Raw genomic sequence first — 26,467 nt, 5'->3', positions numbered from 1 at the left:
GTTGCCCTGTAGCAGCTGTTTTCTCTCTCTTCTGTGACGGTGTTTGGGTTACACACAGGCACAATTACCCATCCCTTCAGTGAGTAGCGCTGGTCTTTACTAATTCTTTCATAGGATGATGGTGTCATGGGCAATGTCAACACTTTCCAGCCAATCTCCAATTGCCCTTGAGAAGGGGATGGTGAGCCATCTTCTTAAATTCTGCAGCCATCCGGTACAATGCCGTTAAGAAGGAACATCCAGGATTATGATCCCATAGTAATGATGGCAAAGCAATATTTTCCAAGGCAGGGTGTTGCGTAGCTTGGAAAGGAATCTGGAGCTGGTTGGTGTTCCATTCTTCTGATATCCTTGCCCATCTCGGTGATAATTAGTACATATTTGGAACATGCTGTCTCAGGAAATTTGGTGAGTTGCTACAATCCACCTTGTATGTGGTACACACTGCTGGCACTGTGATGGACAGTGATGGACAGAGTCAATGTTTAATTTGGTGGATGGCCTGCTGATCCATTCAGCTCCTCTGACACGGATGAGCTTCTTGAATATTTCTGAAGCTGCACTCATTCCAGTAAGATGAGCGGATTCCATCACACTGCTGACTTGTGCCTTGGAGATGGAGTTCCTCATCTCCGAATTCCCAGGCTGTGATCTACCCTTGGAGCCACAGTGTTTACAGTTCAGTGTCTGTTCAATGGTCCCAGTGCAGCCCCCACCACCCAGATGTTGATGGTCAAGGATTCAGTGATGGTGCTGTCATTCAAAGTGAAGAGAATATGCTTAGATTGCCTTCTGTTTGAGATGGTTCTTGACTGCCACGTGAGTAGTGAAACATTACTTACTGTTTATCAGGTTAAGCCTGAATGTTCTTCAGCCCCGAGCTCCGATGAAAAGTCATCCAGACTCGAAGCGTTAGCTGTCCTCTCTCCACAGAAGCTGTCAGGAATGCTGGGATTTTCCAGCATTTTCTGTTTTGTTCAGGTCTTGCTGTTTATGGACATGAACTGCTTCAGTATCTGAGGAATTGTGAACAGTACTGAACATTGTACAATCATTAGTGAGCATCCTCACTCTGACCTTATAATGGAAGGAAGGTCATTGATAAAGCAATTGAAGGTGGTTGGGCTTCGGACATCACCCTGAGGAACTCCTGCAGTGATGATAATGAGGCACTGGAAGGATTCCACATTTTCTGATGATCAAGAGCAGACTGATGGATAGTAATTCACCAGATTGGATTTGTCCTGCTTTGTTCCCCATTGTCCGGTAGATGCAGTGTTGTAGCTGTACTGGAACAGCTTGGCTCGGGGAATGGCTAGTTATGGAACACAATTCTTCAGTACCATTGCTGGGTACTGCCACGCTGACAGATTTTACAGTACACAGTGCCTTCAGTCATTTCTTTACCTCACATGCAGTGAATCAAATTGATATCTGTAATGCTGGGGACCTCAGGAGGAGGCCGAGATTAATCATTCTACTCAGCACTTCTGGCTGAAGGTGGCTGCTATAATGTTTCAGCCTCGTTGTTTGTACTGATGGTCTGGGTTCCCTTATCAGTAATGATGGGATTCTTGTGGCTTGTTTCTGGAATCATAGAATTCCCAGAGTGCAGGAGGCCATTTGGCCCATCGAGTCTGCACCAATTTTTTGAAAGAATATCTTACCCAGGCCCTGTCTCTGAAACTCCACATATATGGCCCACTGATCCCCCTAACCTTCACATCCTGAGAGTGCTAGGGACAACTTATCATAGCCAATCAACCGAACCCGCACATCTTTGGACTGTGGAAGGAAAGCAGAGCACCCGGAGGAAACCCACACAGACATGGGGAGAATGTGCCAACTCCACACAGACAGTCACCCAAATCTGAAACTGAACCATGGTCCCTGGCACTGTGAGGCAGCAGTGCTGACCACGTGCCACCGTGTCACCTAATGTTCCATATCAAACACTATTTATGTCTGGTTATGGCAAGATTGCAGATCTCTGATCTGATCCAGAGCTCGGTCTATGGTATGCTGCTTCCGCTCTCTGGGCTGCAAGTGGCCATGTGCTGGAGCTTCACCAGGTTCACATCTCATTTTCAGATACACCCAAGTCTAATTTGTTAATAAATCTAAAGACAATTAGCCACAGTAACACTGTACTGATTGCTGGGAAAAGCCACTGTAAGCTTCCTCTAACTGAAAGAGTACAGTTCACCCACTCCTGTCTGTCTCACAGATAACTTCATGTCCATGCTGCCATTCTCTGTTTTATTTCATGGTCTTTAATTTTACTGCCAAGCTGGTTATGTGTCTATTAACAGTGGACAGTGTTTCTAACACAAATATTAATAGCTATGGTACTTGTAGTATCGTTATTTGTGTTATTAAAAACACTGCCCATTATTAATAGGGATATAATTCTGACTATTCTGTACTGTGATTATTACCATTGACAGCTGAGCTGAGCCTTCAGCTCATTAATTCACGAGTTCATAAGATACAGGAACAGAAATTGGCCAATCGGCCCATCGGGTCCACTCCGCCATTCGATCATGGCTGATACGTCCCTCATCCCCATTTTCCTGCCTTCTCCCCATAACCCTTCAGCTTATTACCAATTAAAAATCTGTCTGAATCCTTTGTAAATTTTCTCACTGTCTCAGCACCCATCACACTTTGGGACAGTGAATTCCACAGATTCAGAACATAAGAACATAAGAAATAGGAGCAGGAGTAGGCCGTCTAGCCCTTCGAGCCTGCCCCGCCATTCAATAAGATCATGGCTGATCTGTCGTGGCTCAGTTCCACATTCCCGCCCTCTCCCCGTAACCCTTAATCTCCTCGTTTACCAAAAACCCATCAACCCGCGTCTTAAAAATATTTAGCGAGGCAGCCTCCACCAATTCAATGGGCAGAGAATTCCAGAGATTCACCACCCTTTGAGTGAAGAAGTTCCTCCTCAACTCCGTTCTAAACCGCCCCCCCTCTATCTTGAGGCTGTGCCCCCTAGTCCTACTGTCCTTTCTGAGCGGGAAGAGTCTCTCCACCTCTATCCTATCCATCCCATTCATCATCTTATACGTCTCAATGAGATCTCCCCTCATTCTTCTAAACTCTAACGAGTACAAGCCTAGTTTATTCAGCCTCTCCTCATAGCTCAACCCCCTCAACTCCGGTATCAGCCTAGTAAACCTCCTCTGCACTCCCTCCAAGGCCGGAGAAGTAGTTTCTCCTCAACTCTGTTTTAAATTTGCTGCCCCTTATCCTAAGATGAGGATTTCTCATCCTAGAATGTCCCACCAGTGGAAGCTACTTTATCCATACCTTTTATCATCTTCTATATTTCAATTTGATCTCCCCTCATTCTTCTAAATCCCAGAGGGTCTGAGCCTAAACTGTTCGATCTCTCTTCATACGACAAACCCCTCACCTCTGGAATCAATCTAGTGAACCTACTCTGAACTGCCTCCAATGCCAATACATCTTTCCTTAAATAAAGGGACCAAAACTGTGCACAATACTCCAGGTGTGGCCTCGCCTTGTGGTGAACGAAAGTTGTAATGATTTTGGTCAAGAAGAAAACCTTACAAAAGGTTCAGAGAGCTAGGAAATGCTAGAGATCTAGAAGAGTATACGGCTAGTAGGAAGGAACTTAAGAAGGAAATTAGGAGAGCCAGAAGGGGTCATGAGAAGGCCTTGGCAGGTAGGATTAAGGAAAACCCTAAGGCGTTCTACAAGTATGTGAAGAGCCAGACGATAAGACGTGAAGGATTAGGACCTATCAAGTGTGACTTGGGAAGGTTTGTGTAGAACTGGTAGAAATAGCAGAGGTACTCAATGAATACTTTTACTCAGTATTCACAGTGGAAAAGGATTTTGGTGGTTGTAGTGCAGGCTTGCACCAGACTGAAAAGCTTGAGCATGTAGACATTAAGAAAGAGGATGTGTTGGAGCTTTTGAAAAACATCAAGTGAGATAAATCACCGGGACCGGATGGGATGTACCCCAGGTTACTGTGGGAGGTGAGGGAAGAGATTGCTGAGACTCTGGCGATGATCTTTGCGTCATCAATTGAGGCAGGAATGGTTCCAGAGGATTGCGGATGTGGTTCCATTATTCAAGAAAGGGAGTAGAGATAGCCCAAAAAATTATAGACCAGTGAGTCTCACCTCAGTGGTTGGTAAGTTGACAGAGAAGATCCTTAGAGACAGGATTTATGAACATTTGGAGCGGTATAGTATGATCAAGAATAGTCAGCACAGCTTTGTCAAAGGTACATCACGCCTTATGAGCCTGATTGAAATTTTTTGAGGATTTGTCAAAACACACTGGCAAAGGAAGAGCGGTAGATGTGGTTTATATGGACTTCAGCCATTCATTTGATAAAGTGACCCATGCAAAGCTTATTGAGAAAGTGAGGGGGCATAGGATCCAATGGGCACTGTTCTGTGGATTCAGAACTGGCTTGCCCACAGAAGGCAAAGAGTGTTTTATTCTGCATGGAAGTCAGTCACCAGTGGAGTGTCCCAGGGATCTGTTCTGGGACCCTTGCTGTTTGTGATTTTTATAAATGACCTGGATGAGGGAATGAAGGGATGGGTTGGCACGTTTCCTGATGATACAAAGGTTGGAGGTGTTGTGGACAGTGTGGAGGGATGTCAGAAGTTACAGCAAGACATTGATAGGATGCAAGACTGGGTGGAGAAGTGGCAGATGGAGTTCAACCCAGGTAAGTATGTGGTGATTCATTTTGTCAGGTCAGATAGGATGACAGAATATAATATTAAAGGGTAAGACTCTTGGCAGTGTGGAAGATTAGAAGGATCTTGGGATCCGGCTTCATAGGACGCTCAAAACAGCTTTGCAGGTAGAGGATATGGTTAAGAAGGTGTATGGTGTACTGGCATTCATCAATCGAGGGATTGAGTTTAGGAGTCGGGAGATAATGCTGCAACTTTATAGGACCCCTTGTCAGGCCCCACTTGGAGTACTGTTCTCAGTTCTGGTCACCTCACTACAGGAAGGATGTGGAAGCTATTGAGAGGGTGCAGAGGAGATTTACAAGGATGTTGCCTGGATTGGGTGGCATGCCTTACGAGGATAAGTTGAGAGAGCTCTGTCTTTTTCTGCTTGGAGAGACAAAGGATGAGGCGTGACCTGATAGAGCTGTATAAGATGATGAGAGGTATTGATCGAGTGGGTTCTCAGATTTTTTTTTCCCAGGGCTGAAATGGTTGCCACAAAACAACACAGGTTAAGGGTGCTGGGGAGTAGGTACAGAGGAGATGTCAGGGGTAAGTTTTTCACTCAAAGGGTGGTGGATGCGTGAAATCGGCTGCTGGTGGTAGTTTGGAGGCAAATTCGAAAGGGTATTTTAAGAGACTTTTGGAAAAGCACATGGAACTTAGTAAGAATGAGGGTTATAGGTATGCCTAGTAGGTAGGGAAAAGTTCAGCGCAACTTGTGGGCCAAAGGGTATGTTTGAGCTGTAGTTTTTTCTATGTTTCTATGTTTCATGAACGAGGACATCCATATTTCTCTGCACCGGAGTACCCTGACGTCTCTCCCCATTTAGATAATAAGTCTCCTTGCTGATTTACCAATCAAAGTGCACGATCTCCCACTTATCCATGTTAAAGTCCATCTGCCACATTTTGGTCCCCTCTCCTAACCCATCTATATCCATTCTTATTTCTGCATTGCAACTCTCTATCCCACCTTCTGGGGTGTAAGAGTTCCTGGGCTGTAAACGCTGGAAATCCCTTCCTAATCCTCTCCACCTCGACCTCTGCCTTAACTTTTAAAATGATCCTTCAGCTCCGTTTAACACATATTTGAGAGGGGGTCCCTCGAGATAGAGCTCATCAGATTTCAATGTAATTTGTTAACTGCCTTACCGATACACAGAAGTTTTATACTTTTAATCAAACTGAGAAGTTTACAGACTTAAGCATTTATAATCGAAATGACAAATTAACTACTTTGAACATTTGACCTCACACCTATGGTATTTCTATCAGCACTTAATTGGTTTGTTCATCTTCTTTTATTCTGATGAATGTTTTGAAAACAATTAGAAATGAATAATTGAAACCTTCACTCCTGAATCTCACTGTTTATTGTAATTCAGGTTCAGACACATCACTGACTGGTTTGTACTGAGTGTGGGGGTGAGAATATCTGTGGCTGTTACCCTCCGACCTGGTGATCAGAGAGGGAAAGATTACAGGAAGCAGAGTAAATCAGTGGTGTTTAACAATAACACTAATACTGACAGGAATGATGTGTAGTGATTAGTAATGACACTATTACTGACACTGATAATAATTTACACTGTCAGACACCCAATTATTATAAACAATCTCACAAAGACTGGCACTTACCTCAGTGCCTGTATTTTGCAGCCTGGATTCCTTAGAGCCCCAGACAGTGCCTTCAGTCCTGAATCTCCCATGTAATTGTGATCCAGCCTAAATGGAGAGAGTGAAAAACACATTAAAATCAGCTGATTTTTCACCAGGAAAAAAAAACTGGGCCTATTTTTGTATCCGAAACTTAGCACCAGTGAGAAACTGATTCAAATTACGATACTACACACTAACCTATTGTCATTTCAGCTGAATGGAAAATTAAATGGTCAGCAGTGAAAAATGATGAAAAAAATCACTATCACTGGTTTGTTGACTGGCGAAAATCACCTTTACACCTCTCAAAATATATATTTTTGTTCAGTTGTTCATGTATATGTGAGTCGCTGGATTGACCAGTATTTGTAGCCCACTGTTAATGCTGCATCGAGGATATGATTAGGGATGGACAATGAATGCCGGACTAGAAGCACACCCTGTGAACAGGCAAGTAATTTTTAAACATTTCCCTTATCCTTATCTCATTTCCTGATCATCAGAATTAACTTCCTGAATCTGATGGCCCTGCCAAGCTTTCGGAAATTCAAATCATGCCTGCTGTTGCATAAATCCAGGATTTTATGATACAAAATTCGATCAACAGAGTAATGGATTTTTTTCTAAAGCTGGGGGATGTCTGCAGTGAAGAACCCTAGCGGTTAGTATTGGAATCTTTGCTTTTCCCTGATATATATTAATGATCTGGGTATTTGGAGTATGGAGGAAAATGTCAAAGTTTGTTGAACACAAGAAAAGTTTGAGGCATTGTGAACAATGAGGAGGGGAGCTTGGGACTGAAAAAACAGATCATGGTGGAGTGTACAGACAGGAGGCAGATTAAGTTCAATGCAGAGACGGGTGAGGTGAGACTTTCAGGAAACATGTACACGAGGAAGCAATTTAAAATAATTGGTAGAATTGTTAACGGATTGCAGGATCAGAGGGACTGGATATATGTACATCGATCATTGCTGTTAGTGTAGGTAGCAGTTAACAAAGAATACAACAACATGGGCTTTACTGTTATGAATTAGTTTTATGTTTGTGGGCATTAGATAATAATTCATGAGTTTAAGTTTAATTGGTGTTTCTGTGCTTGTGAGCTCAGAAAAGGGCCAAAACTTTAATTTCACTTCATGTTAAACAAAGCTGCCTACCTGCTGGTTTTTGGTTTCATTGTAAACGGTCCCTGCATTTTAATTTAAGTTTTACAACGGTATAAGAGTTATAGAGGTTAAAAAAGTGGTTGCTTATATTCAGAGGCCCACAATGAATAATAGAAACATTGAGTTTCAGACGGTGTTCAACAGAGGCTGCCAGGACAGGCAGGGCAATGCAGGGATTCAGAAACCAACCCTAACTGAGGATGTCACCAGTGATCACATGTCTTATAAAGGGACATTGTCCCAATATAACACACACCTACTGTAATATATAACAGAGGGAGAGCTCAGTAAAATAATCCTGATAATAATTAAATACAAACTGTAAGCTGTACCGAACAAGAGAAACTAATTTCTGTACAGCATCGTACATAATCAGATGGTTTCTGTTGGGAGAGGGAAAGATCCTTTTTCAAATTTTGGAGGGAGGCCTTTACAGCTCTAATTATTTAAAATTCATCCCAATAATGATTTTATTCATTCAAGGAACGTGGGTATCACTGGTGTTGCCAACATTTACTGTCCATGCCTATTTGCCCACGAGAATCTGCCTTCTTGAAACGATGTAGTTTTATCAGAGAATCATAGATTTATTACAGGTTCAGAATGAGGCCAATCGGCCCATCATGTCTGCAGCTGCTCTGAAATGAGCATTATTACTCTGCACCATTCTCCCACACTTTCTCTGTGAACATTGGACATTGTTTCTCTCTTGACATCCTCAAATGAACATGCCTCTGTTTTATTAGAACAAAGGAAATGGCTTCTCAACAATGAAAAGATTCGCTATGAGACCAAACAAACAGTTACCTCAACTCCTGACACTTGTGCAGAACGAGTCCCAGCCGCTGGAACCCTTCACACTGAATGTAGCATTGCTGTAGATCGAGCTGTTTTATTGTATCACAGAGTCCAATGACATGAGACAGGACTGCACAGTCAATCGGGGTCAGTCCCAATTCTCTAAATGAAAGTGTTTCCACAGATCCCACTGTGTTCTGAGCCAGTGCTTTATTCTGAGACTCAAACAGGTAGTGGAATGTGTTCAGGAGCTTCCTTTTCCCAGTTTCAGTTTCTGTGTTTCCAATCAGCCCTTCAACCTTCTCCTTCACCCAGTCAATCACTCGGCAGGTTGTTTGATGAAGAAATGGACCCAGAAACTCCTCCAGGGGTCGAGATGACTGTGGGGAGGAGAGACCAGCAACAAAACGGAGAAATATCTCAAATCGCCCATCTTCCTCACTGTGGGCTTCACTGAGGAGTTTCCCAATCTCCCCGGGATCTGGAGTCAGGAATTGTGTGAGTGCAGCTACAAACTCTTGGATGGTGAGGTGTGGGAATGTATAAACCACACTCTGGGCAGAATCATCTCTCTCCAAAAGTTCCATCAGGAACCCAGACAGGAACTGGGAAGGTTGTAGATTGTACTCAATCAAATCTGCATTTCCAAACACAATCTTCTTCTTGGAGATTCCTGTGTAGGCCATCTCACCAAGCTTCAGTAACACATCACGGGGGTTTTCAATCTCTCGGCTATGGTTTTTCAGAATGTTGTAAATATAGTAGGAATATAGTTGGGTGATGGTCTTGGGAACTTGCTGCTGTTTCCTGTCTCTTTGTGTAAAGAAGGGACCCAGTGACAGAGCGAGGATCCAGCAGTAGGAAGGGTTGTAACACATGGTGTACAGGATCTCGTTCTCCTCCACGTGTTTGAAAACAGCCACTGCCACCGTCTGATCTTCAAAAAACTTGCTGAAATACTCCTTCCGTTCATCACCAGCAAATCCCAGGATTTCAGCCCAGACACTGATCTCAGCCTTTTCTAATAAATGTAATGCAGTGGGGCGGCTGGTCACTAGCACTGAACATCCTGGGAGCAGCTTGTGCTGTATTAAACTGTACACAATGTCAGACACTTCACACCGGAATTCAGGATCTGTGCACATGAATTGAGGTTCTGTATTTCTCCGATTGTCAGCAAAATAAATCCTGTCCTTGAATTCATCCAAACCATCGAATATAAACAGTAATCCCTCTGGGTTCTTCCAGAGCTCTCCCAGAAAATTCCCAAAGTAAGGATAGGAAAACAGTATCAAGTTCCTCAGGTTTATTCTACAGTTAATAGTGTTCAAATCCCGGAATTTAAAACTGAAGACAAATTGAAAGTGTGGGTATATTTTCCCAGTGGCCCAGTCATAAACAATCTTTTGTACCATTGTTGTTTTCCCAATTCCTGCCACTCCGCTCACTGCTGTTGAATTCCCAGATTTGGATTTTCTCTGGGAAAAGCTGCTCTGGAACAATTGATCAGTTCGGATTTTTTCCAGTTCTTTCTGGAGATGTTTCTCCCTCCATTCTTCATGGTCTCGGCCTCTTGCCAGCAGTTCATGTTCGACAAGTGTCCGATCTCGAACATCAGAAATAACCGTTAGCTCAACGTATCGATCAACCAGCTGGAAAATCTTAACCTTCTCCTTTATGAGGATAGTGTTCACTCTCAGTGTTTCAGTTTGTACCCGGAGTGTCTCCTTGTGTTTCTGTTGGAGATCTTCAATCAGAACAGAGAGAAAATGTGTTTTATTGTTATTTGTGTTAATAAGTAAATTCTCAAGACCACTATACTGAAAACAGATTTAATTCATTAAAATGTTAATGGAAATCTCATTTGAAAGTGAACAAAAGCCATGGCAATTTTCATATCCTTACTTGATTCTATCTGTATCTGAATACAGATCTCTATTCCGGTAATATTTTCTCTCTAACTGTGAATACTACCCAAGCTGCCGTGTATTGTAGACAGTACAAATCCCCACGTGATACTGATTGCACAACAATGGAGATTCCAGTCATTCCATGTTTGAATTCTTCAGTAATTGTTCTGCAGCTGAGTTGTGGATATTGTTCGGAGTTGGGGCACAGATTGTTCAGCGGCTGAATGCAATCACAGCACATTTTTACTATTTTTACCTGTGATGTTGTGCACACTCAGAGGGAAAAAAATTGTATGCCTCACGCAACCGTATGGAAATGCATCTCATCTCGGCATCCTGCCAGTGCGCACAGTGCTTCAGGACCCAGCCAGGTGGGCACAGCGCTTCAGGACCCAGCCAGGTGGGCACAGCTCTTCAGGACCCAGCCAGGTGGGCACAGCGCTTCCGGACCCAGCCAGGTGGGCACAGCACTTCCGGACCCAGCCAGGTGGGCACAGTGCCTCAGGACCCAGCCAGGTGCGCACAGCGCTTCACGATCCAGCGAAGTGTGTACAATGTATCAGGATCCTGTCAGGTGTGTACAGGGTTTCACAGTGTATCAGGATCCTGTCAGGTGTGTACAGGGTTTCACAGTGTATCAGGATCCTGCCGGGTGTGTACAGGGTTCACAGTGTATCAGGATCCTGTCAGGTGTGTACAGGGTTTCACAGTGTATCAGGATCCTGTCAGGTGTGTACAGGGTTTCACAATGTATCAGGATCCTGCCGGGTGTGTACAGGGTTTCACAGTGTATCAGGATCCTGCCGGGTGTGTTCAGGGTTTCACAGTGTATCAGGATCCTGTCAGGTGTGTACAGGGTTTCACAGTGTATCAGGATCCTGCCGGGTGTGTACAGGGTTCACAGTGTATCAGGATCCTGTCAGGTGTGTTCAGGGTTTCACAGTGTACCAGGATCCTGCCAGGTGTGTACAGGGTTCACAGTGTATCAGGATCCTGTCAGGTGTGTACAGGGTTTCACAGTGTACCAGGATCCTGCCAGGTGTGTACAGGGTTTAAAACTGTATCAGGATCCTGCCAGGCGTGTACACGGTTTTGTGAATTGAATGAAATGAAACAATATCCCTAGAATGACAAGAAATGTCAGAAGTCACATGGATTGAATCTTACATCGATGCTGAATTCATAAGAATTGATCAGTTCCAAACAGGTTTTAGTCCTGCTCCTAGATCCTTTCAACTTCTGTATCTCGAATTCTGATAATTTTTTGGCAAAGATGCTGATACACCCAGATTCTGACAAGTAAAATGAATTGTCTGAAATCTCCATTTCCTCCCTTACCTTTCAGGTGGCTGGGTATTTCCAATAATTCTTGCCCACCTTTCATATAATTAATTGGATCAGAGCCTGTGGAAAAGAATTAACTTCCATGAAATCAGGTCTGTGTAATATTACAGTAAAGTTTGCAGTGTTTGGGTCTGAAACTGAATTCAGTGTGATTTTACCATACCGAGTTCCTCTATTTCTCTCAGGATTGTGCCCAATTTCCGTAAGCTGTGGTGTATTTTCACAAAGGATTCCCACATCACCCTTCGAGCCTGAGAGTCTTTCTCCATAACCAGGTTGAGGAGAAGTTTGGAACTGCCCGCCCTGTTTCCCTTCTCCATGAGCTCACTGACTTTCTGTAAAGAATAATAATGAAGAAATTGATGAGTGGTGTGAAAGATAAACACTGGGAAAGAGAAGGAAAGGATTTGCTCAGGGATATGATTTCCCAGTTGTTTTGAGGAAGGAAGCAGCGACTGGTTTTGGTGCAATGTCATTCTGAAAATTGATAAATATTCTCTACACATATTGATTCCAACATTCCTTCAAATGCCTGTGAATAAATTAAATTTAACGGCTGGAATACCGCTCTCAAAGTTTGGCACAGTAATCCTGTGCTGTAGCTGTCCCTGAAATTACCACAGATGAATCAAAAAATTGTTGATTTCTCCATCAGGAGAATCGGCCAAAGATTCAATCATTTCCACATCATTAACTGAAATATCTGAACCTATTATTCTGCATGTTTACAGTTAGTGTGAAATGTCACTAACCATGTTCACAAAGTTTTAACATTCATCACCAGTTTACAGTCAGAGTTTACAACATACAAAAAGAGGAGAAATCAGACCATGAACCTAATACAAAACAGGGTATACAGAAATGTCTTCAGGAGGTGAGGAAAGTCGAGAGGCAGAAGGGATAGTCAAACATCTGAAGTCTCAGCCATGAGTGGTGGTCTGAATGAGTCATGCACATGGAAGGGTGCACGAAACGCAAAGGGAAGCTTGAAACAGCTGTCAAAAAGCTCTCTTTCTTAATTTTTCTATTCTGCAAAGGTTTTCTGAAAAAGTAGCTCAGACCAATTGTGATGGTACTGCATTGAGGTTAAAAAGTGATTCAAATAAGGGAAAGAATACAATTAATAGAATTGTGAAACATCCCCTAAAGATCTTTGCTTGAATAAACTCAGAGCAACATCTCCCTTTGATGACAACAGTTCTTATAGATGTGATCCAAACATTCTAGTAACTTTATCACACAATTCCCTGTGGCTTTAGGGTTTTCTTCAGCAGTTTAAAGAAACACTACAGAGTAGATGTGTCCAAGATGCTGATGTTTCCCTGTGGAGCAGTGCCATCTAACCCAGGAGCACATGGTCAGAGTTTCACTCAGTTACAGATTATTTCAGACCCTCCATTATAGGAGAATAAAAACAATTAGAAAACTGTCCTGAGAATATATCCGAATGCTACTGGAGGTGAATGGATTGATGTTATAACAGAGATTTGAGAATTCAGAACTCATTAAAATAAAGTTGTGAAGATTAAACGGCAAATCGATTGTGGCCTTACACTGAAGTACACACTTATGGTTTGTTTCCAACATTCAGTCAGAGGTCACACATTTACAGTCTCATGGGTCAGACTGGATATTGCTTAGTATGAAGTGGTTAAAATATGTTATTGTGATGTAGAAGTTAGTTTTATTTATATATTGGATAATAAATTAATAACAAGCAGAGCAAGAAGCAGGAGTGGTCCAACTGGATTGGATATTAACTAACAGATAGTAAGCATAAGGGTTCAGGTTAGACTAAGTGATTGCTGGAGGGGAAAGTAAACACAGGATCCACCTTGGAATGGTTGTTTATTTCTGTACTCATTAATACTCCCTTTCACAGTTTGAGTACCAAGTGACAGGGCCATGGGACCTTAGAAGAGCTCAGAATCTCTGTGGTGCAGCTCCCAGATGGACATCCCATTACACCAATGAAATATCCATGTGAAGCTTCCTTCCTGCCCCACTGGAACTTTACAATAGTTGGGTAATCCCTGTGTGTGCGGTAACTTCCAGCTAAACTTTGGTTGTTAGGAGAGAGCGTCCTTTATGAATGTTCCTTGGTTCATGGAAGGACCCTGGCAGCAATGACTACCTCTTCCAGCTATGATCAGTGAACCCACTAATTACTGGGACCTGCCTGTCACACCCTGGCATGGCTGTACAAAAGGCAGCCTGGCCTTGAAGGGAAGCTCAGCATGAAGGTGCCATCTCCTTTTCCCTGCAGTAACAGCAGAGATCACTTCCAACACTGACATTACTGAGCCTGCAGATCCATTGATTAAGTTATTAGCTCTGGGAGGTGAATCACTGTTCTCAGTTGGATAGGAGTCCGAGCAGTGACTCCTTAATTGGCTGCTGTTAATAAAATGATGCCCAGGGCCCTGGGGTCTACCCAATCAGGGCTGACTCATGTTCTGACTCCCAGCAGTGAGACATTGTACACTTTCGGAAATTTCATTCCAACGTCTCATAAGCAAGTGGCCAGTTGTACAAGAAGATCCTTTGTAAGACTGTAAGCTTTGATCATGCCAAAGTAAGTTATCTAGATTTATTTCAGATAATAATATATCAGTAATTTGACCAGTGGATTTTCAGGATGTTTGGGGGAAGGAAGTTTTTATGGCTGGGATTTTACAGGCTATCTGGAGATGGGTTACCAGGTGGGAAGGTGGCAAAAATGGCAGAGGAAGGCATTCCAGATGGTGGCCTCAAAATCGATTCTCAGAAAAGGCCTTTTTTTGGACACTATTTCATTCACGTTTAGGCCTACCCCCCGGGGCAATAGATATGCCAAGGCATTGGTGCTGCCTGCCCTCAAATAAACCCAGTCTTTCTGGGGTCTGGTCTCTCTCTGGGCTCCAGACCTAACTTGTCTAAATTTCAGGGCTCTTGGCCATTGATCTGCACTCACCCTCCAGATGCAGTTTCTGGTGTTGCTGCTGAGCTACCGGCTGTCTGACTGGGCTGACAGCTTTGGGTAGAAGCTGCCACCTTTAATAAGGACAGCAGGTTCCTGGATCCCACTACCTGCTGAAGCAACTGGGCTGGCAGCTTTGAGTAGAAGCTGCCACCTTTAATGAGGACAGCAGGTTCCTGGATCCCACTACCTGCTGAAGCAAGGGTCCTGTCAGTGGGATCTTGCCACTTCCAAAATAATTCTGGCCTTTTTATAGCTCCAGAAGTTCTAAAACACTGAGGTTTGTCTCATTCCAAACACGGGACTGCTGAAGACCTACCGATTGGTATCATTAGTCAACAATTCAAGTGACAAAACATAAGATGTAGTCCACAGATTGAGGTATTTTCCCACATTATTTCTTTGTTTCTATTCTGTAGGTTTTGTGATGTGTGAAGAAATGGAATTCAATCTCCATCTTACCTGATATTCTTGTCCACTGAGATGGTCCTCGCTGATTAACATGTGAGCCAAACCTTCCACCCCTTCTTCAATCGCCTGTTCCAGTCTATCCTGGAAATATTTGGTTAATTGGAACAACAGGTAATCGTCACAATTTGTGAAGAACTCAGTGAGTGTCGAGTTTGGATCTGTGAAAGCAAAGAAATACCAACACATTATCAATTTTCTAACCAGACGGCTCCATTGCCTCTCATTCCGAATCCTCCTGTGAACCAGCTTATTAAAGCTGTGTTTATCTACATTGCTACAACACCTGGGAGAACACATCCTGCACATGCTCAGATGTCACATCAGAGCCTGTGATATCAGGGTGAGTGACATCCCTGGGAGATCCTGTATCAAACACTTTAATTCCCAGTGAACCTGGAGAATCCCAATGCAGGCAGGGTCCCAGCTCAATGCTGCATTAAGAGCTGGTAATTGGTACACAAGTGAAAAACTAAGTGTTTCATTAGTATTTCCAAATGGTTTCCTGACAGCCGTTTCCCCACCAGTCTGATCACTTTAACCACCATCCTTTGGATAAGTGTAGGAAGAATAGGGTTGTTGTAGTGGGAGATTTTAATCTCCCTGGGGTGGATTGGAAGGTGCCTAGAGCTGGGGGGTCTAATGGGGAGGAATTCGTAAGATGTGTATTGGATGGATCCTTGCAACAGTATGTAGATAGCCTGACTAGAGAGGGGGCGATACTGGATTTAGTTCTGGGCAATGAGCCGGGTCAGGTGGTTGAGGTTGCGGTAGGCGAACATGTGGCTAATAGTGACCACAACTCCATCTACTTTAGGATACGAATGGAAAAAGATGAGAGCTGTCCTAAGGGGAGGGTGCTAAATTGGGGGAAGGCTAGATACAGCCAGATTAGGCAGGAGCTTAGGGATACAGACTGGGATAGGCTGTTGGAAGGCAAGACCACGTTAGGCATGTGGGAGTCTTTCAAGGGAAAACTGCAAAGGGTGCAGGAAAGGCATGTGCCAGTCAGGAGAAAGGATGGGAAAGGTAGGATTAGGGAACCGTGGATCACTAGAGATATAGAATACCTGGTCAGGAAGAAACGAGAGGCGTATGTCAGGTCTAAGCAGCTGGGAACGGAGAGAGCGTTGGAGGAATACAGAGAGAGGAGGAGGGATCTCAAACGGGGAGTTAGGAGAGCAAAGAGGGGGCATGAGACGGCTTTGGCAGGTAGGGTTAAGGAGAATCCAAAGGCGTTTTACTCCTATCTTAAGAACAAAAGGGTGGCTAGGGGGAAAATCGGTCCTCTCAGGGACAGACGTGGGGAATTGTGCTTAGAGGCAGAGGGAATGGGGGAGATCCTGAATGAATACTTTGCGTCGGTATTCACAAAGGAGAGGGGCTTGATGTCTAGTATGGTCATTGAGGGAGCAGTAGACCAATTGAAAGATCTATCGATTACGAGGGAAGAAGTGTTAGGGCTTTTACAGGGCATTAAGACCGATAAATCTCCGGGGCCTGATTGCATTTATCCTAGGCTGCTTAGAGAGGCGAGGGATGAGATTGCTGGGCCTCTGACGCAAATCTTTGTCTCTTCTTTGGACACAGGTAAGGTCCCAGAGGACTGGAGGATAGCGAACGTGGTACCGTTGTTTAAAAAGGGTAGGAGGGATAACCCGGGTAACTATAGGCCAGTGAGCTTAACGTCAGTGGTAGGCAGGTAAATGATGGAGAGGATTCTTAGGGATAGGATGTATGCGCACTTAGAGTGTTGCGATCTGATTAAGGATACGCAGCATGGCTTTGTAAAGGGGAAGTCTTGCCTTACAAATCTGGTAGAATTCTTTGAGGAGGTGACAAAAACGGTCGACGAAGGATGTCATCTATATGGATTTCAGTAAGGCGTTTGACAAAGTCCCTCATGGTAGGTTGGTACAGAAGATTAAAGCTCATGGGATATGTGGACAGGTATCTAGATGGGTAGAGAACTGGCTTGCAAAGAGGACTCAGAGAGTAGTAGTGGAGGGGTCTTTTTCTAGCTGGAGATCTGTCACTAGTGGTGTGCCGCAGGGCTCAGTACTGGGACCTCTTCTCTTTGTAGTGTATATAAATGACTTGGAAGAGGGAGTAGGTGGTGTGAGCAGCAAATTTGTTGATGCCACCAAGATGGCTGGATTGGCGGGCAGTGAGGAGCAGTGTCTGGCAATACAGCGGGATATTGATAGGCTGGGATATTGGGCAGATATATGGCAAATGGAGTTTAATCCCGATAAATGTGAGGTGATGCATTTTGGCTGGAATAATGTAGGGGGGAGTTATATGGTAAAGGGTAAGCCCGTAAGGAGTATAGAATCGCAGCAAGACTTGGGGGTGCAAGTGCACAAGTCTTTGAAGGTGGCAGTGCAAGTGGACAGTGTGGTGAAGAAAGCCTATGGTATGTTAGCCTTTATAGGATGGGGTATATAATATAAGAGCTGGAGTCTAATGTTGCAGTTGTACAGAACGTTGGTTAGGCCGCATTTGGAGTACTGTGTCCAGTTCTGGTCGCCTTACTACCGGAAGGACGTGGAGACTCTGGAGAGAGTGCAGAGGAGGTTTACCAGGATGTTGCCTGGTATGGAAGGACTGGGGTATGAGGAAAAATTGAAGAAATTGGGGCTCTTTTCCCTTGAAAGACGGCGACTGAGGGGGGATCTAACAGAGGTATATAAGATTACAAAGGGTATAGATAGAGTAAACAGAGGTAAGCTATTTCCTATAATAGAGACACGTAGGACAGGGGGCCATGGACTTAAGGAGAAGGGGGAGCGGTACAACACAGGTATTAGAGGGAGGTTTTTCACACAGAGGGTAGTGGGGGTATGGAATGCTCTGCCAAGTAAGGTGGTGGAGGCAAACATACTAGAGTCCTTTAAGAGTGACTTAGACAGGCACATGACTGAGTTGGAGATGGGTGGATATAGGAGATTGTTTTAAATAAGGGTCATTAGCATTGGGGCGTCCCTGGTAATGTAAATGGGTATGGTATGATAATATTGTTTTTTCTCTTTTCCTTCACAGGTTTTAAGTCGGTCCACCTCGTGTCCAACGAGGGGCATACACGCGATGGGTCGTACTGGGGCTGCTCTTGGTTGTTCGAGATTGGTCCAGTGCTTCATGTCGTTAGTGTGTGCCTAAACTGGACAAGATACTGGGCAAGACGACAGCTCAGTGACTATCGCTGATTGCTGTGCAGACACATGGATTTGGGCCAGTGTCTGTGGGAGTTTGCGCATTCTCCCCGTGCTTGTGTGGGTTTTCTCCGGGTGCTCCGGTTTCCTCCCACACCCCAAAGATGTGCTCTTAGGCTGATTGGCAGGAATAAATTGTCCCTAAATCAGTTTCCCTCAATCTGGATGGCCATAAAACATCAGACAGGGGTCGTGGGTGGAGAGGGGGACTGGTGGTGTTGAGATGGCAGTGTGGGCTCATTGGGCCGAAGGGCCTGTTTCCCGGGCTGATTTTGTTCTTTGTTCTTTAGAATGGCAGAACCAGAAACAGGGTGTGGAAAGACAGATACAACACACGTGCTACTTCCCATTAATCTATATCATCAATTCATTAAAAATGTACAGTTTATCACACAACCGAGCTTCAGATTATTGGCTTCAGATAGATTTCTATGTTGACGTAACACTGGGATTTTTTCTTAGCACTGCTGCCTCACAGCACCAGGGACCCAGGTTCAATTCAGGCCTTGAGAAAGTGTCTGTGTGGTGTTTGCATGTTTCCCCTGTGTCTGTGTGGGTTTCCTCCAGTTTCTTCCCAGTCTGAAAGATGTGCAGGTTAGATGGATTGAACATGATAAATAACCCCATGGTGTCTAAATATTTGTAGGATAGGTGGATTAGCCATGGTAAACGTGCAAGATTATAAGCATATGGTGATGTGGGACTGGGAAAATGCTCTTTTGGAGAGTCAGTGCAGACTCGATGGGATGAATGGCCTCCTTCTACACTCCGGGGATTCAATGGTTTCTACGGTTGTTTAAGTTCAGCATTCCTGAAATTTCTTCCTTTCCCAAAAAGATTGAGGGCTATTTTAATCCAATCCATTTGCAAACTAGTTACCCCCGAGTTAACAGATCTGACTATCCAGGACAGGTGGGGAAAATATGGAGGCACCATCATCTCCAATTAACTGGCAGAACTTCCAAATAGTGATATATATCATTGTTTCTTTTGTTCTATAGGTCCACAATCATGTGGTAAATTAGTACTCATTCATTTCTATTCCAATTGGATGGTCAATGCTGTTTATCATCTCAAATCTGGATATTTCTCATTGTCCAGTCACATCAGCGAATATCCTTCACACTGTTCTATTCACCTTATCGGTAAATGAGTGATTCAGACCATGGCGGCTATCCCCTCCCTTCTCCCTGACGTCACTACAATAACCCATCAACATTGAGCAGGTGGGGATGTACCTGACTCAGGCGCGTGTGAAATCATGGGAGAAGACTTTGGGCATGTGTTTCAACATTATTACAATATTTCAGTGGCAGGCACACCTCTGACTCTCGCCACAAACCAAGTTGTCAATTTAGCCCATTAAGGGGCCAATTAAATGCAATTTTACACAGCTCATCTGCCTTTACATTTCCTGGGCAAGCCGATAGGCCAGGCAGCCTTTATGTTTTGGCTATAACCTGGGTATAGGGCAGGATGAACTGTCCGGGCTGAAATAAAATGAACTAAAAGTGGCTGGGGATAGAGAGAGATCCGGGTATGATTGTACTGCCTACTATTGGTCATAGATTTAACACTAATATTTATTTTTCACAGGTCAGCAGCTTTCAAGTGAACTTCTAGGACAGGGAAAACATGAATGTTGGACCCTTGGAGGGTGAGAGGGGGGATTTAGTGGTGGGTAATGGGGAAATGGCTGAGGCTTTAAATAAGTGTTTTGTGTCGGTTTTCACGGAGGAGGACGTGAATAGTTTGCTGGATATTAAAGACAGAAGGATGGTAGGAGTTGAGGGCCTGAATGCGATTACTGTCACTAGAGAGGTAGTGCTTGATAGACTAACGGGACTGATGGTGGACAAGTCCCCAGGACCAGATGGAATGCATCCCGGGGTTCTGAAGAAAATGGCAGAGGTGATAGTGGATGCCTTAGTGATTATTTACCAAAATTCGCTGGATTCCGGGGAAGTGCTGGAAGATTGGAAAACGGCTAATGTTACGCCGCTGTTTAAAAAAGGTGGCAGGCAAAGGCAGGGAATTATAGGCCGGTTAGTTTAACGTCTGTAGTTGCTAGAATGCTAGAATCTGGCATCAAAGAAGAAATAGCGAGGCACCTGGAAAGGAATGGTTTGATAGAGCAGACGCAGCATGGATTCGTTAAGGGGAAGTCGTGTTTGATGAATTTATTGGATTTCTATGAGGATGTGACTAGTGCAGTAGACAGAGGGGAACCGGTGGATGCGGTGTTTTTAGATTTCCAAAAGGTGTTTGATAAGGTGCCTCACAAAAGGTTGCTGCAGAAGGTTAGGGTGCATGGAGTTGGGGGTAAGGTGTTAGCGTGGATAGAGGATTGGCTGTCTAATAGGAGGCAGAGAGTTGGTATCAATGGGTGCTATTCTGATTGGCGGTTGGTGACTAGTGGAGTGCCGCAGGGATTGGTGCTGGGACCTCAACTATTTACCATTTATATAGATGATCTGGAGGAGGGAGCTGTGTGTAGGGTAACAAAATTTGCTGATGATATGAAGATGAGTGGAAAAGCAAATTGTGCGGAGGGTGTGGAATGTCTGCAGAGAGATCTGGACAGGCTGAGCGAGTGGGTAAGGACCTGGCAGATGGAGTATAATGTTAGCAATTGTGAGGTTATCCACTTTGATAGAAATAATAGTAGGAGGGATTATTTTTTAAAAGGCGAAAAGCTGCAGCATGCTACGGTGCAGAGGGACCTGGGGGTCCTTGTGCACGAATCGCAAAAACCCAGTCTGCAGGTGCAGTAGGTGATCAAGAAGGTAAATGGTGTGCTGGCCTTTATAGCGAGGGGGACAGAATATAAAAGCAGGGAGGTCTTGCTGCAACTGTACAGGGCACTGGTGAGGCCGCAGCTGGAGTACTGTGTGCAGTTTTGGTCGCCGCATTTGTGGAAGGATATATTGGCCTTGGAGGGAGTGCAGAGGAGGTTCACTCGGCTGATACCGGAGATGAGGGGGTTGGACTATGAAGAGAGATTGAATAGACTGGGTCTGTACTCGTTGGAGTTTAGAAGGATGAGGGGGTGATCTTATAGAGACGTATAAGGTAATGAAGGGGATGGATAGGGTAGAGGTAGAGAGATTCTTCCCGCTTTGAAAGGATAGCAGGACTGTAGCAGGATAGTAGGTTTCTGATAGACAAGGGAATTAAGGGTTATGGGAAGAAAGCGGGAAAGTGGAACTGAGCCACTTCAGATCAGCCATGATCTTATTGAATAGCGGGGCAGGCTCGAAGAGCTAGATGGCCTACTCCTGCTCCAATTTCTTGTGTTCTTACGTTCTTAGTAGGGATTGCAGGGTGGCTGGTGCCAATATGAAGAAAAAAATACTCTTTGGAAACCAGGGAAAAGAACAAAAGAAAGTTCCAGGAAGATTGTACTCTCAAAGGAAGAAAGAAACATATAATTCCTGCACTGCAGGAGGTCATTCAATCCATTGAGTCTGCACACCCCCTCCCCCACACTCCCCGTCCGACAGAACATTTGACTACGCCCCCTCCGCTCACCCCATACCCCTGCATATCCTAAGGGGACAATGTAGCATGGTCAGTGTACCTAACATGCACATCGGCGGAGTGTGTGAGGACCCGGAGCATCCGGAGGAAACCCATGCAGACAGGGGAGATTGTACAGACTCCACACAGATACCCAAGGCTGGAATTGATTCCTAGCTCCCTGATACTGTGATGTAGCAGTGTTAACCACTGTGCCACCAAACAGTCTTTAACAACACTGAATATGATCTTCCCACTGGAATCTGAACAAGGTCTTGTTCAGTGTTGTTAAAGAAAGGAGCAGTGAAAGTCCCAAGAGGTAGAGACAACAGCAAGAAGCAGATTTTAAATTCATTTTACAAGAAGCCAGACCTCGGATGTAATCAGAAGTTGCTGACAACTTATTGAGGCCTATGAAGCAATTGTGTTCTGTTAGCATGGCTACGTGTCACAGAGAGTCTGTGGCAAGTGAAGCTTGTATCTATGTGGTGATCCAGGGCAGATGGACACAAAAGAGAGGCTGGAATCCTGGCTGTGTATCCCTGAAGATGATATTCAACAGAAACATCAATCGGAGAAGATTCAAAAGCTTACTCTTCATCAGCAAAGATTAGAATCGTTCATATGGAAAACAGAATCCAAGTGAGGTGATGGCCCAGTTTTAATATTGCTGGACCATTAATCCAGATAATCAGCTGATATTCCAGGGACTGGGTTCGAATCCCACCATGGCAGCTGGCGAAATTTGAACTAAGAAAAAGAAACTGAAATTAAGAATTTACAGATGACCGTGGAAACATTGTGAATTGTCAGGGAAAGTCACCTGATTCACTAATGTCCTTTAGGGAAGGAAGTCTGCTGTTCTTATGTGGCCTGGCCTACATGTGATCCAGAGCCACAGCAATGTAGCTGACTCTCAATTGCCCTCTGAAATGTCTGAGCAACTCACTCAGTGAGGGCAGCTAGGAATGAACAATAAATGTTGGGCAGCCAGTGTTGCCCATGTCTCACGAATAATAAGGAAAGTTGGCTCAGTGTGATCAGCATTGAGAATGAAGGATTGATAAAAGAAAATACACATGGGAGACATCTGTCATTTGGCTACAGAGAGTAGTGTATCTGTCCACAGTTTGCCCAATGACTTACATAAGAACATAAGAACATAAGAAATAGGAGCAGGAGTAGGCCATCCAGCCCTTTGAGCCTGCCCCGCCATTCAATAAGATCATGGCTGATCTGTCGTGGCTCAGTTCCACATTCCCGCCCTCTCCCCATAACCCTTAATCCCCTCTCTTATCAAAAACCCATCAACCCGCGTCTTAAAAATATTTAGCAAGGCAGCCTCCACCACTTCAACGGGCAGAGAATTCCAGAGATTCACCACCCTTTGAGTGAAGAAGTTCCTCCTCAACTCCGTTCTAAACCGCCCCCCCTTTATCTTGAGGCTGTGCCCCCTAGTCCTCCTATCCTTTCTGAGCGGGAAGAGTCTCTCCACCTCTATCCTATCCATCCCATTCATCATCTTATACGTCTCAATGAGATCTCCCCTCATTCTTCTAAACTCTCACGAGTACAAGCCTAATTTATTCAGCCTCTCCTCATAGCTCAACCCCCTCAACTCCGGCATCAGCCTAGTAAACCTCCTCTGCACTCTCTCCAAGGCCAAAATATCCTTGCGTCAGTACGGCGCCCAAAACTGCACACAGTACTCCAGCTGCGGCCTCACCAATGCCCTATGCAGCTGCAGCAAGACCTCCCTACTTTTATATTCAATCCCCCTCGCTATGAAGGCCAGCATCCCATTCGCCTTCCTGATCACCTGCTGCACCTGCAAGCTGGGTTTTTGCGACTCATGCACAAGGACCCCGAGGTCCCCCTGCACCGTCGCCTGCTGCAGTTTTTCGCCACTTAAGTAATAGTCCTTCCTACCATTATTCCTACCAAAGTGGACCACCTCACACTTGCCAACATTAAATTCCATTTGCCATTTCCTGGCCCATTCGCCCAGCCTATCTAGATCCTTCTGCAGACTCTTACATGCACTTACTGAAAACATTAAACCATCAAATTGATTTCAAGAACATGTTACTTTGTAAATTTTCATATACCTGGGAAGGTAGTTTATTATAGTTTTTCTTTCTTTGCTTAAGAAACATTTTATTATTTTGTTGAAACTTCATCATTGAGATCAGACAGTGTGTAACCCAGGGAGGATGGAGTCATTGAGATCAGTGTGTAACCCGGGGAGGATGGAGTCAGTGAGATCAGACGGTGTGTAACCCGGGGAGGATGGAGTCAGTGAGATCAGACAGTGTGTAACCCGGGGAGGATGGAGTCAGTGAGATCAGTGTGTAACCCGGGGAGGATGGAGTCAGTGAGATCAGACAGTGTGTAACTCAGGGAGGATGGAGTCAGTGAGATCAGTGTGTAACCCATGGAGGATGGAGTCAGTGAGATCAGGCAGTGTGTAACCCGGGGAGGATGGAGTCAGTGAGATCACACAGTGTGTAACCCGGGGAGGATGAAATCAGTGAGACCAGACAGTGTGTAACCCGGGGAGAATGGAGTCAGTGAGATCACACAGTGTGTAACCCGGGGAGGATGAAGTCCGTGAGACCAGACAGTGTGTAACCCATGGAGGATGGAGTCATTGAGATCAGACGGTGTGTAACCCGGGGAGGATGGAGTCAGTGAGATCAGGCAGTGTGTAACCCGGGGAGAATGGAGTCAGTGAGATCACAGTGTGTAACCCGGGGAGGTTGAAGTCAGTGAGACCAGACAGTGTATAACCCATGGAGAATGGAGTCAGTGAGATCAGACAGTGTGTAACCCGGGGAGGATGGAGTCAGTGAGATCAGACAGTGTGTAACCCGGGGAGGATGGAGTCAGTGAGATCAGACAGTGTGTATCCCGGGGAGGATGGAATCAGTGAGATCAGACGGAGTGTAACCTGGGGAGGATGGAGTCATTGAGATCAGACAGTGTGTAACCCAGGGAGGATGGAGTCAGGGAGATCAGACAGTGTGTAACCCGTGGAGGATGGAGTCAAGTGAGATCAGATAGTGGGTAACCTGGGGAGGATGGAGTCAGTGAGATCAGATAGTGGGTAACCTGGGGAGGACAGAGTCAGTGGGATCAGACAGTGTGTAACCCGGGGAGGATGGAGTCAGTGAGATCAGATAGTGGCTAACCTGGGGAGGATGGAGTCAGTGAGATCAGATAGTGGGTAACCTGGGGAGGATGGAGTCAGTGAGATCAGACTGTGTAACCCGGGGAGGATGGAGTCAGTGAGATCAGACAGTGTGTATCCTGGGGAGGATGGAGTCAGTGAGATCAGACTGTGTGTAACCCGGGGAGGATGGAGTCAGTGAGATCAGACAGTGTGTATCCTGGGGAGGATGGAGTCAGTGAGATCAGATAATGGGTAACCCAGGGAGGACAGAGTCAGTGGCTCTGTTTAGTCATTGCCATCCAAAGTAAACAGCCAAACACTACATAAATAATAGAAGTTAGGATCAGTCAAGTCAGGTTCGATCATGAGATTTGACCTGTCCTGAGGTATCAGCTGGGATCTTAACTCATTGTTGTTTAAACTGTGCTGCAATTTGTTGGTGTGTCAAACGGGCAGGAGAATCAGAGTAGGGGAGAGTCAGACCATGGAAAGGTCCATTAATCTTGAGAGGGAATTTCAGGTTTCGTCACTGTCTCAATTCACTTTATTGTCCCCAATGCCAGCTATCTGTTGGGCAGTATCAGAACTCGAGCTCCCTACATCTGTGACTAGGATGAACTGATAGATGGTCACTCAATTCCTCTTCCTGCTCAGCCCCTGTTCTCCTTTTGACTTCCCATTTGAACTGTAGATTCTTGCTCAAAACCTGGAACTCTGTCCTGAGAGAAATTACTATTTGAATTATTTTCTGAACCTACCCACATCCATTTTCACTCTTGTTGAAGATGTTGGATCTGATCCTTCAGCCACAGTGATGTTAGACAATTCCAAATTCTGACTCTCTGAAATAAATATAATTTTCCATGTAAAATTACACCAAGAAACTCCTCATAACAGCCATACATTTCACACATGGTATTTCAGGGAGTTTATTTGTTAATTCTGTTCAAATCTCAAAATACAAAGAGAAGGTGCTAGAAAATCCCAGCAGGTCTGGCAGCATCAGAGAGAAATAAAACAGAGTAAACACGTTGAGTCCAAGATGATTCTTGGTTCAAACCCCCATTTATCTCTGTTTCTTCTACCCATGATGTTGCCACAGCTACTGAGTTATTCCAGCATTTTCTCTTTTTTTTTCCCGATCCCAGTATCCGGTGTGTTTCATTTTTACTCAGCCTGTGTCTCCTGACTTGAAATGTGTCCAGACAAGCCCAGGCAATCTGCAAATGTTCTTTCTCCTTTGGGCTTGATTTTCTTTCAGCAGGACCACAGATACAGACCGCTGACATTCCCTGTCAGTCCTCAATAACCAGTTATTAATAATTATAATTTAAATTATGCTCCATTCCAGACAAGATGCTGAGTTGTTTCAGCTCAATCTAGGCAGTTCCCAATACCAGCTATCTATAGGACAATTCCAGTACTCAGGAGCTCCCTCACCTGTGACACTGATGTCCCTCCAGATGGTCACTCACTTCCCTCTTTCTACCCAGCCACCAGAAATATTTACCTCACAAAATG

The 26,467-nt window shown here is 44.7% G+C and overlaps 2 protein-coding genes across 2 annotated transcripts in view; both read right to left on the bottom strand.

The window, feature by feature from the left end:
* LOC145337417 (NACHT, LRR and PYD domains-containing protein 3-like) overlaps positions 1-11,671 on the bottom strand; it is a 32,637-nt gene extending 20,966 nt beyond the window's left edge. Inside the window, exons 1-3 of the mRNA XM_080182192.1 lie at positions 11,611-11,671; positions 8,372-10,109; positions 6,375-6,461 (exon numbers count right to left, since the gene is read on the bottom strand). Coding sequence (XP_080038318.1) covers positions 6,375-6,461; positions 8,372-10,109; positions 11,611-11,656 — 1,871 coding nt within the window. The 5' untranslated portion in view covers positions 11,657-11,671. The remainder of the gene's footprint in view (positions 1-6,374; positions 6,462-8,371; positions 10,110-11,610) is intronic.
* An 88-nt stretch (positions 11,672-11,759) lies between these two features.
* On the bottom strand, positions 11,760-25,747 carry LOC145337416 (uncharacterized). Its single transcript, XM_080182190.1, has 3 exons — positions 25,705-25,747; positions 15,038-15,204; positions 11,760-11,951 (listed from the first exon to the last, which is right to left on the bottom strand). Exons 1-3 carry the CDS (start codon positions 25,712-25,714, stop codon positions 11,760-11,762), a joined length of 369 nt encoding a protein of 122 aa, XP_080038316.1. The 5' UTR covers positions 25,715-25,747.
* Positions 25,748-26,467: the final 720 nt, after the last annotated feature.

The sequence above is a fragment of the Carcharhinus amblyrhynchos genome, unplaced genomic scaffold, assembly GCF_965287045.1.
Source record: "Carcharhinus amblyrhynchos unplaced genomic scaffold, sCarAmb.v2.hapA scaffold_48, whole genome shotgun sequence".
In the NCBI taxonomy this organism is placed as follows: domain Eukaryota; kingdom Metazoa; phylum Chordata; class Chondrichthyes; order Carcharhiniformes; family Carcharhinidae; genus Carcharhinus; species Carcharhinus amblyrhynchos.
The sequence above is the reverse complement of the archived record's forward strand: the minus strand, read 5'-3'. Positions and strand labels throughout refer to the sequence as shown.

What these genes read in the sequence shown, in the direction of transcription:
- LOC145337416 (XM_080182190.1), bottom strand. An exon ending in TCAGTGGACAAGAATATCAG is followed by an intron (nt 11,952 to 15,037) that starts GTAAGATGGAGA and finishes TATTCTTTACAG; the next exon opens with AAAGTCAGTGAGCTCATGGA.